This window comes from Azolla caroliniana, unplaced genomic scaffold (assembly GCF_043228905.1).
Source record: "Azolla caroliniana isolate FFs.n. ecotype wild unplaced genomic scaffold, voAzoCaro1.0.p SCAF_17, whole genome shotgun sequence".
NCBI lineage: Eukaryota > Viridiplantae > Streptophyta > Polypodiopsida > Salviniales > Salviniaceae > Azolla > Azolla caroliniana.
In genome coordinates this window covers 3696439-3713621 of record NW_028230452.1, presented here as the reverse complement: position 1 = coordinate 3713621, position 17183 = coordinate 3696439, and the positions used below count along the sequence as shown (strand labels likewise).

The 17183-nt window shown below is 36.3% G+C and overlaps 1 protein-coding gene and 1 long non-coding RNA gene across 2 annotated transcripts; both read left to right on the top strand.

Moving 5' to 3' along the window:
- The first annotated feature begins 5540 nt into the window (after positions 1-5540).
- On the top strand, positions 5541-6112 carry LOC147852878 (uncharacterized). The gene is made up of 2 exons (XR_015531244.1): positions 5541-5598; positions 5717-6112. It is a non-coding gene; the product is annotated as an uncharacterized LOC147852878 (long non-coding RNA).
- A 4568-nt stretch (positions 6113-10680) lies between these two features.
- LOC147852877 (putative vacuolar membrane protein YML018C) lies at positions 10681-15599 on the top strand. Its single transcript, XM_087333206.1, has 8 exons — positions 10681-10914; positions 12645-13019; positions 13107-13324; positions 13416-13486; positions 13572-13673; positions 14940-15057; positions 15223-15358; positions 15456-15599. The coding sequence occupies exons 1-8, from the start codon at positions 10834-10836 to the stop codon at positions 15516-15518; spliced, it is 1164 nt and encodes a 387-aa protein (XP_087189332.1). The 5' UTR covers positions 10681-10833; the 3' UTR covers positions 15519-15599.
- Positions 15600-17183: the final 1584 nt, after the last annotated feature.

The window sequence follows — 17183 nt, the reverse complement described above, 5'->3', positions numbered from 1 at the left end:
TATCGTGAACAAACTTATCTATACTTGGGTCTCTATTATATTAGTATGGTTGTCGGGAACGTGATGATTATAGCATCATGCTGTTACATCATTTCAGTTGGTCAATCTCAAGCTTCCATTTTGAATCCTATTTGGTAGGATTTTAAATATTTTAGAAAATGGTATAGTGTATCATTTGAAAGAATATCATAAATGTAATGGCACCTTTTCATTACATGGGAGGTTATACTCAGACCGATTATTAAAGAAGGCTAAAGATATAAATAAATAGAATGCAAAATAAGTAAAACAGCAAATTTATAAACATTCTTCACCTCTGTAACACATTCACAATCTTGAGTGCGTATGTGCAAATTAATTGTTGATTAATGTAGAGATTTGCTTGCTAATATTTCTTTTGTGAATTCAGATTGCTGTCTTTGCACCTTTGATTTTAAGTGATTAATGTTAAGCCTTTAGTGTATCACTAGATTCAATGGTTTTTTATAATATTAAGGTAAGATTAATAAGAGAGTTCATTAATAGAAACTAGGTCGCAAAAAGGTGAATGACTACCCAATTTACAACAATCTAATGCGAAGGAAATTGTTATTCATTAGCCCACATGACCATTTGGTGTTGTTGTGAAAGTAGTAAATGCTTGCTAATAATTTGTAGTCATGCAATAGCCACCATTGGTAGTATAGACCCAATCTTGACAATGCACAATATTTCAGATGGATAGAAACCTAGAAATGGTGAATGTTGACCCTTTAGACTTAGACATAACGCGTACATCAAAGGATCAAGGTGTGAATGCCACAAGCTTTGGCCATCATTTGCTTGAACTTGGAAGCTGACACCAGATGATTATATATAATGGCTTAGCCAAGTGTTTCCCACATGGAGGAGGGGAAAGCACTCACATGTTTCCCACATGGAGGAGGGGAAAGCACTCACATGTTTCCCACATGGAGGAGGGGAAAGCACAATTGATTACCTAATAGGACACCCTGAAGCTACCCACATGGTTAACTCCTTCCTATACTTTGAGCTAAAATGTGACACCTCCGACGCCACCAACTCTAGTCAACCGAACCATCACACCATAATACATTTCACGCAAGATCTCGTAGACATCTACTCCTGACATGTTCAAGCCCATCTCTCCTCTTTTGATTCTTCCTTGCCTTTAGAGAACCTCACTATAGAATTCATACACATCCTTCCCTCAACAACAATTAGTAGCTTCCCATACACGAAACACTCCAATCATAGTAGAATAGGGTCTATGCCACATAACAAGTGGTATGACGAGGATTGTAGAAAGTTGTATAGACAACTTAAAGTGTCGCAACTTAGTGGTACTATTTCCTCAGTACAGGCTTGAAATGAGATGTGCAAGATGACACGTCGTAAAAGACGAGCTTGGGAAGCATCCCAATATTGGGAACTCTACCATATGCTCATGAGTAGGGATTGCACCCTTGCATGGAAGAGATTACGGGAACCACGACCACAAACACCCATCAAGGATCCCAATATTTGGCACACATATATCGAGAGACTCTACCATGTCCCGAACCAACCAGACACTTTTCACGACCTCTAGGGTCGCCAAGGTCATAAAAAAATTACAACATAGGAAATCCATGGACCACACAAGATTGCGAGTCGAGCACATCATATATGCTCGAGAGTGCCTAGCCCCCTTTCTCACTCTAATCTTCAACCGCGCCCTCGCTGAGGGTTTTGCACCACAATGGACCATGAACACAATGGCCCCTATACATAAAGGAGGGGACCCAATGGACCCAAATACATATAGGATCATTATGATAGGTCATACGCCCGCTAAACTATATGGTGCGATAATGGAAGTTGAGCTCAACGATTAATGGAAACATTAAGTCTTCGAGCACTTGAGTAGGTTGGTTTTAGACGAGCCTTCTCCACTATTGACCATATCTTCACACTTAGGTGCTTAATTGACTAGACGAAGGCTCGTAAGAAGAAATTATATTGTTGCTTTGTGGACTTCTGCAAAGCCTTTGACACAGCTCCTAGAGAGAAGTTGTTTGATAGACTTAAGAGCTTGGAGATACCAAATGACATGATCTGGGTCATTTATGCCCTATATGAGCAAGTCTCTAGGTGCGTAAGATGCCCAGGTGACCTATCTGATTGCTTCATTAGCACCATTGGTGTAAAACAGGGTTGCACCCTATCACCAACTCTTTTTGGGATCTACATTGATGAGATCACTGATTTTATTGCTCGTAAGGGAGGCAAGGGAGTAGCTATTGGGGATACACAAGTTAGTTTTTTACTCTATGCAGACGACATTGTCTTGCTCTCAGAGTCGGAACACGACCTACAAATGCATCTTAATGCCCTAGATGACTTTTGTACACAACGAGGACTGGTAGTGAATCTAGCGAAAACTAAAGTCCTTATCTTTCATACATCGTCCCGAGTTAGGAGTAAATGTCACCTAATCCTCTCTCATAAACTAGTTGAGGTAGTTGGATCATATGTATACTTGGGAGTCACTTTTAGTGCTTGTTCCGATAAATTCTCGATGACCCAAGTAGCCAAAGATAGGCTAACGAGAGGGTATGCATCCCTATCACTCTTAGAGAGACAATGCCACCAGGCATACTTTCAAGAGCCACAGACTAAGGGATGGCTCTTCGACTCATTAGTGATCCCTTCCCTCATGTAGGCATCAATATAATGGACTCCAGGTCTACTATCTTTCATGTGGACGCAATTTGAGAGACCTTTGGTGACGATGTTATCACGTCAACTCCGACGCAAATCGACGGTACCACATGACATTATTAGAGCAGAGTTCAGTTTGCCCCCGATGTTAGTAGAAGCACTGTTTCAAGTGGTAGTTTTTATTCATCGGATACATAGCCAACCACAAGATAGGATATCCCATCGAGCCTTTGAGGCATCCCAATCCCTACATGCGTTTGGAGACACTAGCTCTTGGTATAGCACTGTGGTGAGTTGGTTACTTGCAAACGACATGGACATTAATAACCTACTCCCCCTTAAGTACAACCATGGGACTGATCAAACTCTAATATCTCATGAAGACCATAATAAAGTGATACACCAAGAAATATGGCAAATTTACACTCGATATAAATGGATCACCCCACGAGAGCCACTCCCATCTAAAATGTTGTACTATAAGGAACACTTCTTGCACTTCTCTCAGTTAGGTTTTATTACACGACCAAGATATCTAGATACATTCTTATCAAATGCACTAAGGGTGGCCATTGGACAACTTAGGATATCATCTCACCAACTTGAGATTGAGAATGGTCGGGCTAATAGAGTCCCTAGAGAGGAAAGGCTATGTAGGTTGTGCCACATAGAGATAGAGGATGAGTAACACTTCACATGCAAGTGCCCAACTTATGTCGAGATACGAGTGGAATACCAAGACATATTAGGACCCTCTCCCACCTTCTCCAAACTATTAGATACCCCGGATGTAAAGAGACTAGGTAGGTATATGTTAGATCTAAAACAACATAGGGAGAATAAATTACAAAGTGTTGACCATAACCCTTTTACTATTCATTAACTTGTAACTAGTGTAAATTTTCAGGAACAAGGGGAGACGATGAATGTGGATACACTTATGCCGCTCGGCCTCTCTCTTGAGGAAGCCAAAATGCAAAGAACAACCAAACGCCCTTGGATGTTGGGCTTCCAAACAAGTCGACACGGAGTAGAAAGGATTAAGAAGATAAGGGAATGTGAGCTACGTCGACTAGAAGCTATGGTTGGGGTAGCTTTTACATTGGGGCCACGGGCCACATCCACATTGAAACCCTTTGACCTCCCGCTTCTCTTCGAGAGACTTGGATGGAAATGAAATTAGGCCTAGTATAACATCATTTTCACTGTAGAACATGTTTGTTATTTTACTAGAAATATTTAGCTTTAAACTCTATTTTTATTTTTATTTTTTACTTTCAATGAATGGGTAAATATCCCATTTTTTGTTGTAAACCATTTGTCTCATGGGCCAATTTGGCCGTAGAAGACGTTAATATATCTTTCTTTCTTCTTCTTCTTCTTCTTCTTCTTCTCTCTCTCTCTCTCTCTCTCTCTCTCTCTCTCTCTCTCTCTCTCTCTCTCTCTCTCTCTCATGTTTGTATCCATGTCCCTATATATGTTTTTCTCGTTGTTTCCAATATCGAAGGTTGTATGTGCTAATTCCAAGGTGTAGGTGTATGAACATCTGGTACACTATGTTCTTATATGTAATCTACTATGTTTTGATTTTGTACATGATGTGCTATGGTATGTTCTTGTACCTAATGTGCTACGTTTTCATTTTTGTAGATGTTCTGCTACATTATTTTATTGTACGTGCTCTATATACTTTGTTCAAATTTTGTACAAATTCTATTAAGTATTGTGTTTATACTTGATCTACTATGTTTGGTCATTGTGCATTCTTTGATATTGCATTTGGTTTGGCTTGCTTGTGCCCACTATGATCAGAAATGTGTTGTATTTGTGTGTTGCCCGTGCATACTTTTTTTGTGTGTGTGGCTTGTAACTAGCTTTCTAAGAGACATGTGAAGCTAGTAGTTGTTGCTGAACCTTTTGTTTTTTGTTGTCTTTGTACCTAAACTTATGCATATTTTCTTGTTTCTTCTATTACTTGTATGTGTGTGCACCTAAGACAAAAAGAGACCTTACAAACTTGAAATTTGCATTTGTTCCTCTCCTTGTATATGCCCATATTTAACAATCGGCAATGAACCGAACCGAACCGAATTGCGGTTTAACGGCTTAACGGTTCCAACGGTTCGGTTCGGTTTCATCAGTAAAAAACCGCAGTTTAAATGGTTTAACGGTTTTTTATTTCTTATTTCTTTTAAAAAATGTTTTTAAACAATCTTTTCATTTTTAGACCTTATTTTCACATTTTAAGAACATCTTTAAAAAAATTTAAATTTTTAAAAATGAAATATTATAAATTTTAAAAAAATAAAAATTTGACCTATGTTGAAAACCAAAACCGAACCATGAAACCACGGTTTAATGGTTTAACGGTTTCACGGTTCGGTTCGGTTTGGTTCAGTTTTTAACAATTTTTAACGGTTCGGTTTGGACCCTCTCAAACCGAACCGAACCGTTGCCAATTGTTACCCATATTCTATTTTTTTAATGTGTTTTGTGAAAGTCTATTTAGAAAGAGGGAACAAAAGAAGACACCAATCAAGAAGATGCCCACCAAAGAAACTAAGATATTAGAACTATGGTTATTTGAGGGACAAAATTAAGGTGAACTTATTTCCTTTGTGCAAATCGTGACACCTGTCATCTATGAAGAAGTGAGAGAATGGATGATTAAAATATGGATGGAATTTCCTTTAAGAAACTTAAATGAGAAGCTACAAAACACCTTCAAGAAGCTATATGATTCTATGAATGAGTTTATGATACACAACATGTCTTACACAATGAAATAGAGATAGTTTTTTGCTTGCAAATTTGCATGTGAAGCTAAAAGTGGCATATAGGTCGACTGAGAAGATTTTATTCATTACCGTTCAACATATTATAGAGTTTCCTCAAGTACAAACAAAGGCTTATAAATAAGTGATGTAGCCCATATGGAAGTAGGTAATGTCTAAAGTTGTGTATTGTATGTCATTTTAACTAATGGAGTATATTCTTCTTTGGAAAAAAAAAGTACAAACAAAGGCTTAAATTTAGAGGGTCCCTCTCATCTTGAAACCTCAAATATGAAGCTAGTGTCATTCCAATCCACCTCAAATGTAAAGGTAACACTGTCAAAAAACAAGGAAAAGTTATTGCTAAATTGAATAACAATAACAAAATCTAGAATACAACAATTGCTTGTTGATTTGGAAGTAGTTATACCTCATGTAAAATTGTGACAAAGACCTTCTCTTCCATTTCAAATACATATGATTGGATTGCCTCAATAGTCCACAATTCAACAAGCAATCTTCTAAAGGAGGAGTTGAAGAAGGTTATGAAAATTATGGGTGCTCAATTATTCTCGATGTAGAGGGATCTTCAATCATGGAAGTGTTCTTGTACTAAAATTGATGAAAAGTTGTGCGCCTTAAAGCTTCATTCAGAAAAACTTGCATCTTCGATGATAGATTGCAAAAGAAAATGGTTTTGAACCCATATGTCCATTTGCAGTTGAGCATCCAACAAGCTTGGAAAGTGTAATTACCAACATTGCTATATCTTGGAAATATTCTTTGTTTTTCTTCTATGAAGGACAATGTTACACAATATCTATAAATCTAGTATTTTATAGATCGGTGACTACTTGGTACAATGCAATTGTGGATTCTATGGCCTCGAATTCAAGCTTGTGGCAACAGATGTTGTGATTTTGCTCACTTTGCATACATATAATAATATCTTGTGAGCTAAGTACCATAATGAGAAAACATATGCATGTATAGATTGTAAAAGTAAAATTGGGTTTGAATGATACTCACCTATGGGTATAAAAGTTAACTCCTGGGGTGTTGAGTGTAATGGGAATTGTTGATTCTATATATATGCGTATTTTTAGTCATTACTTAATACGTTCATTCTATATTCCTTAGTTAATATTAACGTCCTTCTATACGTAAGTGTACAACTAGTTTCTTAATAAGTTCAAGCCTTACATGTATGCACTTTACAACTATTTTAGTATCAAGGAAAATGGTTCAGTCCATATAGTGATATTTGGTGCTTCTAGACTAGCTCATTCCATAGAATTGTATTGAAGCTTTAATATTGAGCTAATGCATACAATGGCATGTTGTTGGTAACCTCGTTTTGTAGATAATTTAGTACTAACTTCATTATAGGTGCTTTAGTGTTGTTGTAATTGTTTTAGTACTAGGTTACTAGCATTATTTTACTTAAAAGTATATTTCATTCTATATTCAAGTGGTTTAATATTGATGTAGAATGAAGTTCATTCTAGAGTATGGCATGTAACTAGTTTAGTACTAACATCATTCCATAATGTGTGAACGTTGCTTTTAGGCTTACACATGTGACATTCTCTAGTATTTTCACAATTGTGGAGGCTATTGCTAATGCAAAAAGTGTTTCAAATGATGTTGAGGAATTGTAACTTAACTAGTAGCTAATGTTGTTTTCATAAACTAAATACAAAATTTTATACAGAATACCAAAATATAAATAATAATATCTCCAATATGCTCAATTCAATTTTTTACCATTCTCACGAAGAGATTACTAAAAAAATAAATCCTAATAAGTTATGTGAATCACAATCTTATAAACATGCTAATAATTTATAGTTATGCCACTTTTGGAGTTTGTAGTGGAAACCTACATGTGATCCTATTGTTGAACATATTGTCATTACCTATATTTCTTTCATCGAATATATAACACCACATTTAATACGTTGTTTATTGAACTCCTCAATGAAACACTTCAAAGGACAAATGTGAAGGTAAAACCTAACACTAGATTGGGTAAAATATAATTACTTATATGCGATTGTTTTTTCTCGTTTTGAGTTGGGGGACTTGCATTGAGGTTGAACATTCACTCGTGAAAGGTCATGTGGTGGGAATACAAAAGTAATGGTATTGCGAATGAAATGTCGTTTCATGCATGAATGGAAGAGCCTTTGTTCAAGGACTTGTAAAGATGTACGATGGAAACTATGCAAATCAAGCTTGATCCTCGCATTGGTATTGCTCCTCTCTTCTTTAACCAAATCAAAGTAGCTATAAGATTGAATATAATTGAAAGTTCGTGAACATTATAAGCCTTCAACCACTACAATTGCACTCTTAGAGGTAAGGGATGATGGTGACATTTGATGGATATAACAATGGTTAGATGGGGTTTATTGTTTAAACATTATAAATAGACAATACTATGTTTGATAGTTGTAGCATGTGGGGGAACTTATAATAATGATATTTTATTTGCTTGAATTAAAATTTCGAGTGAGACACTTCAATGATTATCGTGATTACGAATGATCCTATTTCCAACAAACCCTTGGTTCGAAAGGTGCCATGAATAGTGCATCATAAAATTGGTAGACCGTACAAATCAATTTTAGAGACAAAAGCGATCAAGCTTAAATTCTCTTGATACATTTGATGCAATGCATCATACAATGTTGAGATAAATGCCAATAGATGTACAAGAAACATGATTCATTCATGGCATTTCTTTTGCATGACCAACCTATGCTCTAACTATTTTATCCATAAATCATGTTGATATATTTTAAATAAATACATAGAACACCCTCTAAGATTGAAACGATCCCAAATAATCTCACTTTCTCTATCGTTATCCTGAAGTTAGAAACCAAGAAACTAATGTACATGGAGAAAAGCAGTTCATGCATCGTTGAGGTGAAGCCAACTTTGTGTACTGGTAGGTTTAAATGAATCCAAAGAATATGGGGATATGTAGTTTGTTTGCCTACACAAGTTTTTTTTAATGGAACAAACTACATACATTTTCACATGTTCAAATTGATGACATCCTTTTATTTGACAAATTGCCAGCATGTCTAATATGTAGTGATTGATCAAAAAAATTATTGCATTATAGAAACCAAGTAAAAAACCAATCAAAGATTCCCATAAACATAATACACCCCTTTTTCTTGTCTTTCTTAATTTCCTAGCTGAATCTACCTAAAAGAATGTTGGAAGCAAAAGATCAATTCATGAAATGACCATATTCATTTCACCTTTTACCAATTAGGAATTTGCTTTTATAAGGATTCATCGTGGTAATAACAAAATTACTCTATTGTGAATGTTTGTAAAAGAATGGTAACAAGGACTAGAATTACATCAAAACTATGATTTTGTCTTTTTTAATGACCTTTTAGTTTATACATTTTATATGTGAATTTATGAGGATAATTCAATCAGTGATATGAGTTTAGATTATGATGGCTCAATTTGTAACGGACAATCCTTGGAAGATCATTGTTAACCTTTCTTTTCCAATATCCTAATTTTCAACTATCTATGGTGAATTATATTGCCCGTTGTCTCGGAGGATCCTATTAGCAACATTCTACCTAAAACATCCTCACTAAGTGCTTTTACCCAAAGGTGGAAATCTACACAACAAATTTAGCTTAGTGTTACTTGTGCACCTTTTCATGTAAATGGTGTGTTATTCATGCCTACATTGATTAAACATTTGGGAATATAGTATAAACCAAAGAGAGATTTGAACCCGAGGCATGGAACCATTAAGCGCTAAACATGTGCCACCACTTCACCACATATGTTCTTACTTCCATTAAAACATTCCTAAATACTTTAGCCGTATCCAATTTATTGTATTAATATGTAGTTGCTACCTTATTGATATAACATTATTTCATGTCCTCTTGAATTCACATATTGTTTTTACAATGCTAAATGAATTTGATTATTAATCTTTTGTAAACTCCTTTGCCCCCAAACCAATTGGAGATTCAAAGATGGTGATTTTGTTTGGTGGGATCATGGGCTTCTCACAGAGATAGTGGCTACGACCAACCTAGATTGGCAATATTGGGCAGTTACATGCAACACATCAATCTTAAGCAAAGATATCTCACATGGGGGGTGTTTGTTCATGTGAGCTTATATCTCCACAATCTATATGCCATAAGTTGATTGTCACGATGTGCCATAGTGTGATAATTGGACTATGCCATTGTCAATAATACAGGGCGTCCAATGGAAAAGGGTATCCAGTGTAGCCTTTTTTTCCCTCCCATGCTCTTTTCAAGCTAAACCCCTGGGTCACATAGGAGGGCAGTGGTTCCTTATTATTATTATCGTGTATTTTGACAACTCACACACAAAGCAATGGCTTAGTGGAGTAGGAGGTCCTTGAGAGCGTGCATTCCCTCTCACACCCTTCTATTTGTGTCTTTCTTATTGCCTTCTTATTTCGTACTCCATTCTTTCCTTCCCAATGGTCGACCTCGCATGACGAGTGAGGACACAAGTGGTTTGAAGATTGTTCTTTTGTACGCTACAATGGAGCATTGTGTTCACAGATGCCCATTTCTCAAAGATTTGTTTGCCCATCAGTAATTCGTGGTTACATACGAAGCGTTCACTAACGTGTTTATAATAAAGTTGTCAATACATATCGAGGCTCTCAAGGAAACTATCATTGTAAAGCGACCAATTTTTTTTTTGCGTGGGTTATGTGTTCATAATAATATGGGCCGAGACCCCCAAAGCGGAAGCAGAGGTTAAGGGCTCTAAGTCTCATGGAGAGTCGAGATGCGAGTGGAGGTAAAGGTAATGGGCTCAAAAGTCTCACAGAGACACCCTATAGAGTAGTAGTAGTAGTAGTAGAGGTCATGGGCTCAAGTCTCTTGAAAGACACCCTTTAGAGAAGAGGTAAAAATAAATAAAAATAAAGGTCATGGGCTCAAGTCTCATGGAGAGGTCATGGGTTCGAGTCTTATGGAAAGCCTAGAGATCCTCACTTCATGATTCACAGACCCAAAAAAAGCAAACGCAAACGCAAAAGCAAAGGCAAAAGCAAAAGCAAAGCAAGCAGCACGTTCGTTTGTCTTCTATCATATATGTATACATATGTAACACTACTGTTTCCCGTGTTTCCTCCTCCTCGGCTTCTTCTTCTTCTTCTTCTTCTCCTTCTACTATGATCTCTGTCTTTTAAAAGCCCTAATCTTGCTTTTGGATCACGTTCTTTGTTTTGTTTCTTTATCTTAGATTTGCTACAGGAACAAGATTCGATCTATTTTTGGGATCTCAACGGCCAGACCCGAGTTAATCTTCTTAAATGAGTTGGAGGTATAATGCAGGTTTGCTACTCATTGGCTCGGTTGTGGTCATATGGGTCACTTCTGCAGAAGTTACGCAGGTCTCAATCTTCCTCCCCTTTTTCTGTCTCCATTTTGTTTGCTTGCTAAAGTATATTGCAAAGTTCCACATGTTTCCCATCACATTAGCCCTCCAGATTGGTTTGAGAATCGTGTTCTCAATGAAAAATTGATATAAACAAATTAACGCACAGTTAGTTCTTTTGTGCATCACATTGAACCTTACGGGATGAGCTGAAGACTGTTTCCTAACATTTAATGCAAATATAGTGCTTTTTTACATCACATCAAACCCCTCAATAATGGTTTGATGAATGGATAAAATGAGATGCAGAAACTAATGGCTCTATAGCTATTTTGTGCACCACGTTGAGCCTTCAAGAATGGTTCTAGAAAGGAGTTCCATAGCCTATGAATGTTGATTTAGCTTTTTTGGCGCATCACTTTGAGTCTTCAATATTGATTTGGGAACTGTGTTTCTAATGGAAATTCTATTGTAGAACGTATTTATTGCATATAAATATAGAAAATCAATGCACATTTAGCTCTTTTGTACATCATATGGAGAATTGGTTTGAGGAATTGATTTTCTAATGAAAAATTGAATTCACTTTAGAGTAGGTTTGCTGTATATAAACATATGTAATTAAGTCAAGTTCTTCTTCTTTTTGAATGTTATTTTTCTTTAGTTATTATGTTGTATTATTATTTTACACCATGGAACTCTTGAAATTGGGCAAGATGGCGTTGTGTGGCTGGTGTGAAATGATTGAGGGCCGACAGTCTGTAGACTGGAAGAGCGAATCCTGGTAGGCCCTTGGGTCAGCATGTGATTAGTTCAATTAGGATTGTGCTAAAGCAGAATTTTGAGGAGGTGACACTTAGCAGCATGAGGAAATTTTTCCTTATTTAAACAAACTCTTTTTGATGTAATATCCGAATTCAGCTATAGAGTTAATGGACAGTCATTTCAGATGGGTCTCGTAGCAGATATGATCAGATTTCTACTGCACTTAGTAGATAGTAGTTTGGGTTTTAGTTGGTAATAAACATAACCTATCTACTCTTATTGTATCCTCTTCAACTGATTATTAATAAGAAATACCAAAAGGGGCGCTAAGCTTTGGTTGTGGCCCATGGGGTGTTAATTACCTTGTTCAGGAGCAATCATGCTTCTTGGATATGAAATTAATTCTTAGTGAGTACATAATCTTAAGAAGGCCTTTCATCATTTATATAAGATATCCCCAGCAGTGAAACTTTAACTAAATTTGTGGTTCAACTGGCGTTCATCATTATCTGGAATCGCCATTGGCCAATTTCAATAATTATTTTCTACATTGCATGAAGACTTCAAGATGGGTTTAAGAAGCAAATTTTCTAATGGAAAAACTATATAAAAAAATTTATGCAAATATAGCACTTTTGTACATCACCTTAATCCTTGAAGATTGATTTCATAAATGATTTTTCAATAAAGAAATGGTTTGTTTCCGAGAATATTTGCTGCATTTAAACATCAACACTTCACATATGGATCTTTTGTACATTACATGGTGTCTTCATGAAATGTTTTTGTAATGGAAAAATGATATGGTCAATTACTAAACCCAGCTATTTTGCACATGACGATGATTTCCCTGATGGGAAAAAGATCCTTGCAGAGTTTATTTGCTGCACAATTAATGCACATAACTGTTTTATGCATGGCTTTAAACTTTCAATATTAGTTGAGGAAGTGGTTTTGTAATCTTAGAGTGATCCATTGCAGAGTATATTTGCTGCATATAAACACCCATTCGTCCTGACGTTCCTTGGCGCATCTCTAATGGTGGTTTACCTTCCACTTTCCTTTGTTAAGGATTATATTTGTACATGCATTGTAAAGCATTACCCATTATGGCAAACCAAATCCATAGAAATTGTCAATTTGAAGAGTAGTTGTGTTTCGCCGAGGTCTCCTCTGAAGGGCAATGGCACTTTGAAAGGGTCAGATCCAGATTTGCAATATCTTATTGCTAAAAGGGAAGGCACCTATTCCCTTGAAGAGGGCATCAGCAACTTCGCGGAGAGCTCAAGTCAAATAACCTCATGGGAGATTGCAAAAAAGAGTTTTTCTATAGCCCCATTGTGGTTTCTAACAGAGGTAAACACTACTTGAACTCTGTTTTAAATGTAAATATATTGTGCAAAATTCGAATTAAAGAATAGTGTAATGTGGTGGTTTTCACAGTATTTGTCAAATGCGGCATTGGCTAATACAAGTGTTGCAAGCACCACAATCCTCTCATCAACATCAGGACTATTCACCTTGTTCTTTAGTGCTTTATTAGGTCAGGATTCTATGAATGCTAGTAAGATTATAGCAGTCTCCGTAAGCATCACTGGAGTTTTCATGACTACACTTGGAAAAACATGGGCATCCGACGAAACAGAGATATCCCCAACTGAGTAAGGATGCAATTAGAATTCATTGTCCGTTGAAAGCCATAACTCTTGAAGAATCATTTTATTTGGCTTCTTATACACCCTGTTGGGTCAGGATGGCAGAACACTCAATTATAGGGGATATATTGGGACTTCTTTCGGCTGTTTCATATGGACTATTCACTGGTAAAATTTTACTTGATGACCTGAGATGTTGCTCTTTAACTTCTGTCTGAAAAATATGTAACATCATTTCTGCTTATTACTGCAGTCTTGCTGAAGAAAATTTCTGGGAAGGAAGGGGAAAGTGCCGATATGCAGAAGGTGTTTGGTTACATTGGCTTATTTACCCTTGTTGCAATGTGGTGGTTAGGTGAGGTCAGTTATGGTTTTTTGTGAGTGCCAAAAGGATACTTTCTTGCAATCAATATATACAATCGTAATAGTAATTGTTAGTTATTCAGCCATGATTGGTACAATAGAAAGGGAGCTATCTATGGATACCATGAAAATATTGATGGGAAGGAAGGGGAAAGTGCCGATATGCAGAAGGTGTTTGGTTATATTGGCTTATTTACCCTTGTTGCAATGTGGTGGTTAGGTGAGGTCAGTTATGGTTTTTTGTGAGTGCCAAAAGGATACTTTCTTGCAATCAATATATACAATCGTAATAGTAATTGTTAGTTCTTCAGCCATGATTGGTACGATAGAAAGGGAGCTATCTATGGATACCATGAAAATATTATGCCTTTCCCCTGCCCACTCCTTTGCGTTCGATCACACAATCTAGGCATTGAAGTTGCCTTATGGCATCAAAGTCCGTCAAATATAAAGGCATGTAAGGTATGTGAGGAAGGGCTAGTAGAGGATGAGTATCATTTGCTTCTTACATGCTCTGCATATAGTGCAATTCGTGAAAGCTATGATGACATATTAAGAGGGGGTGATGACTTGAGTGTCACTCTAAAGAGAAGACCTAGAAGGTTGAGCTTATATCCCTGAATTCCTCTTCTTAGGAAGAAGGCGCACATCAAGGAAACTTGTGTACTTAGGTCCCATGGGTTAATATTGGCCTCTCTATGGATGGTAAAAAATATCAAGTCTAATCTAATCTAACTATATTGAAGAATGTGGCAGTTTAATGATAAGAATCCTAGAGGTTCTGATTTTTCTCAATTGCCCGTGTGTTCACTAATAACTGATATAATTCCATCACTTTCATCCCGTCACCCTGTTGACAGCTATGATGAAAGTACTAAATCTAGAGTCTATGGTTCACAACCTCTATGTAAAAAACATTCTCTCCAAGATCTGGATTATTTAAAAAGTCATCCTATCACATTGTTAAGGAATGATTTTCAAGCCCTGAGTGACGTCCAGAAAATAATGCCTGGAAGTATCATTTGAGACATCATCCATTCACCTGCAAAATTGAATCTATGTACAATTTTAGTTGAGTTCTTGGCTCATGTTGTTGCAAAGTTAAATCTTGAAAAAGCTGCTTATGAATCAAGCATTTATTTATATGTGGTGAGGATTTCTGCCTTTGATATTCCTTTTAACTCTAATATTAGTTTTTTTGTTTTTGTTTTTCTTGTTATATCTGGGGAGGCTTCTTATGATATGTCTTTGGGAACAGTGTGGCCACTTACTGCTCTAAATCTAGAACCCAAATTCAGCATTCCGAGGTCTGCAAAAGTAGACGAGGTGGTTCTCGCCAATGGCTTTATTGGTAGTGTCATCTCTGATTATTTCTGGTATGTACTATTTTACAGATGGTACTTCCGGTAAATTTGCATTGATTTTATATAGCCTTTTCTCTTCCAGGCATGCTGTTATATTTGTACTTCAGCTAAGGCGTTTGTTGATACCATAACTTTTTCTCGTTTATGCATGTTTTTTTTCTTCTTATGTTGGAACAGGGCACTATCAGTAGTATGGACGACTCCTCTCGTTGCCACTCTTGGGATGTCATTAACAATACCTTTGGCAATGGTTGCAGATATGGTTATCCATGGAAGACATTTCTCAGCCATTTATGTGCTTGGTTCTGTCCAGGTTTACAAATTGAGCCTCAAAATGGAAGTGATAAACTTAAATAAACTCATTTATAAATAAAACAACGTAATTTGGCTTCTGGTTCCTGGTTTTGCAGGTTTTTGCTGGGTTTGTCATTGCAAACCTCTCGGATCATTGTACACGTAGGCTTGGGTTCTAGCATTGTACCAATATATTAGACACTCACACATGTAACTCAATGCCACGACAAAAAATGAATGCTAGAAGTTCTTTTAACACATTATCGTGTATGAAGTCTCTAATTTTTTCTTTTCTTTGACATGCATTCTTAGACAGCCTTTGATAATATCGGTGTAATGAAGGTCTTAGATGCAGATTTTCATGCATTATTCCTCATGGACTACTTTTGTTACATTTGAAATGATCATTCTGTCGTGTCATCGGCCAAGTGTTTTGTAGATGTTTTCTTGGCTTTCATCTAGCAACAGGTTAATGTACATGGCCTCTCATTATGGCATTTTTTTGGAAGTGCATATTTCTTTAGGGGTTATTTTCCATTTTATTTGCCTTTTAAGGTTCTTGTTTGTTTTCCTTTTTGAAGATGTCAAGTTGAATAACGGTGTTGTCGCTATGCGCAAGTGCAATGGATGAATAACACTCACAAAGTCACTTGTACCAATTTGATGATTAAGCAAACTAAATAGTATCCATATCAATTAACCTCCAATTCCGTTTTATGAATATATATGAACTCATAATTATTTTTTGCTCTCGTTGTAAAGTTGATATTTGGTTACAGCTCATAACTGAATCATGACATATTGAAACAAAATTGATCAAAGTAAAACTTTATGAGGATTATGAACCATATGTCCCACATTAAGTCATTTTGTTGAGGAGACCCTAAATTGTGCATTGAAAGGTGAATTGGGGTATAAACTAGATAGGTGTCATACCAAGCATATTGCATAAGCTCATGATGTTGAACATTCTAAGGAAGCATGTAAAAATTGGGCTCCCATGTCATTTTTATTCAATATAGGGTACATTGTAAGATTAGTGGATGTTGTGAGTCGTGACGTTGTCCTTCACATGTAATGTTTATGAATTATGAAACACTTGTCATGAAATTTTCGTAGTCAAATATTATGGCTACATGTAGGGAGGAGTTTATCAATTTGTGGAAATATATAAACTTATCTAATGAATTTGGTGGGATGTGGGAAGTAGAGGAAATAAGACAAAATTGGGATGGTTTGTGACAAGGAGGTGGACTACAAATTTGGTGAAACAGTAACTCAACAATACTAATAAAGGAGGAGGTGCATGCTTTGCCATCAAATGTTATAATAGGTAAAGTATGTGGATATTTCACACTCTTGTCGTGCTCTCTTTTCCATAGATGTAGTAGAAGTAGGTAAGTATATGATCTCTAAAGTGATTGTTGTGTAAATTGAAGCAACAACTAGATTGTGAATCTTGTCAATACCTAGACCTCAAAGAAGAAAAGTCTATTTTCTTGTTCCTTCTCTGATATATATGACAGCCTTTATTATAAAAGTTTGACACTCATTTTTTCTTCAGACATAGCATTGAACCTCTATGAAGTGATATAGCAAGAATGGGCCTTGAAATTTTGACGAAATTACCTTCATTCCGTTGCACATAGCATTTCGATATTTTGCTATTCCATCCCAAGTTTCTATTATTATATATATGTATATGTATATGTACATATATGTATGTAGCTAAGTTTTATACACCACGAGTCACGACTAAGTGATTGTTCTTTTTGAGACTTTTGTAACGTCTTGCACAAATATAGTGTTGAAGAGAAAAGAACGCGTTATGCAGAATTGTAAAA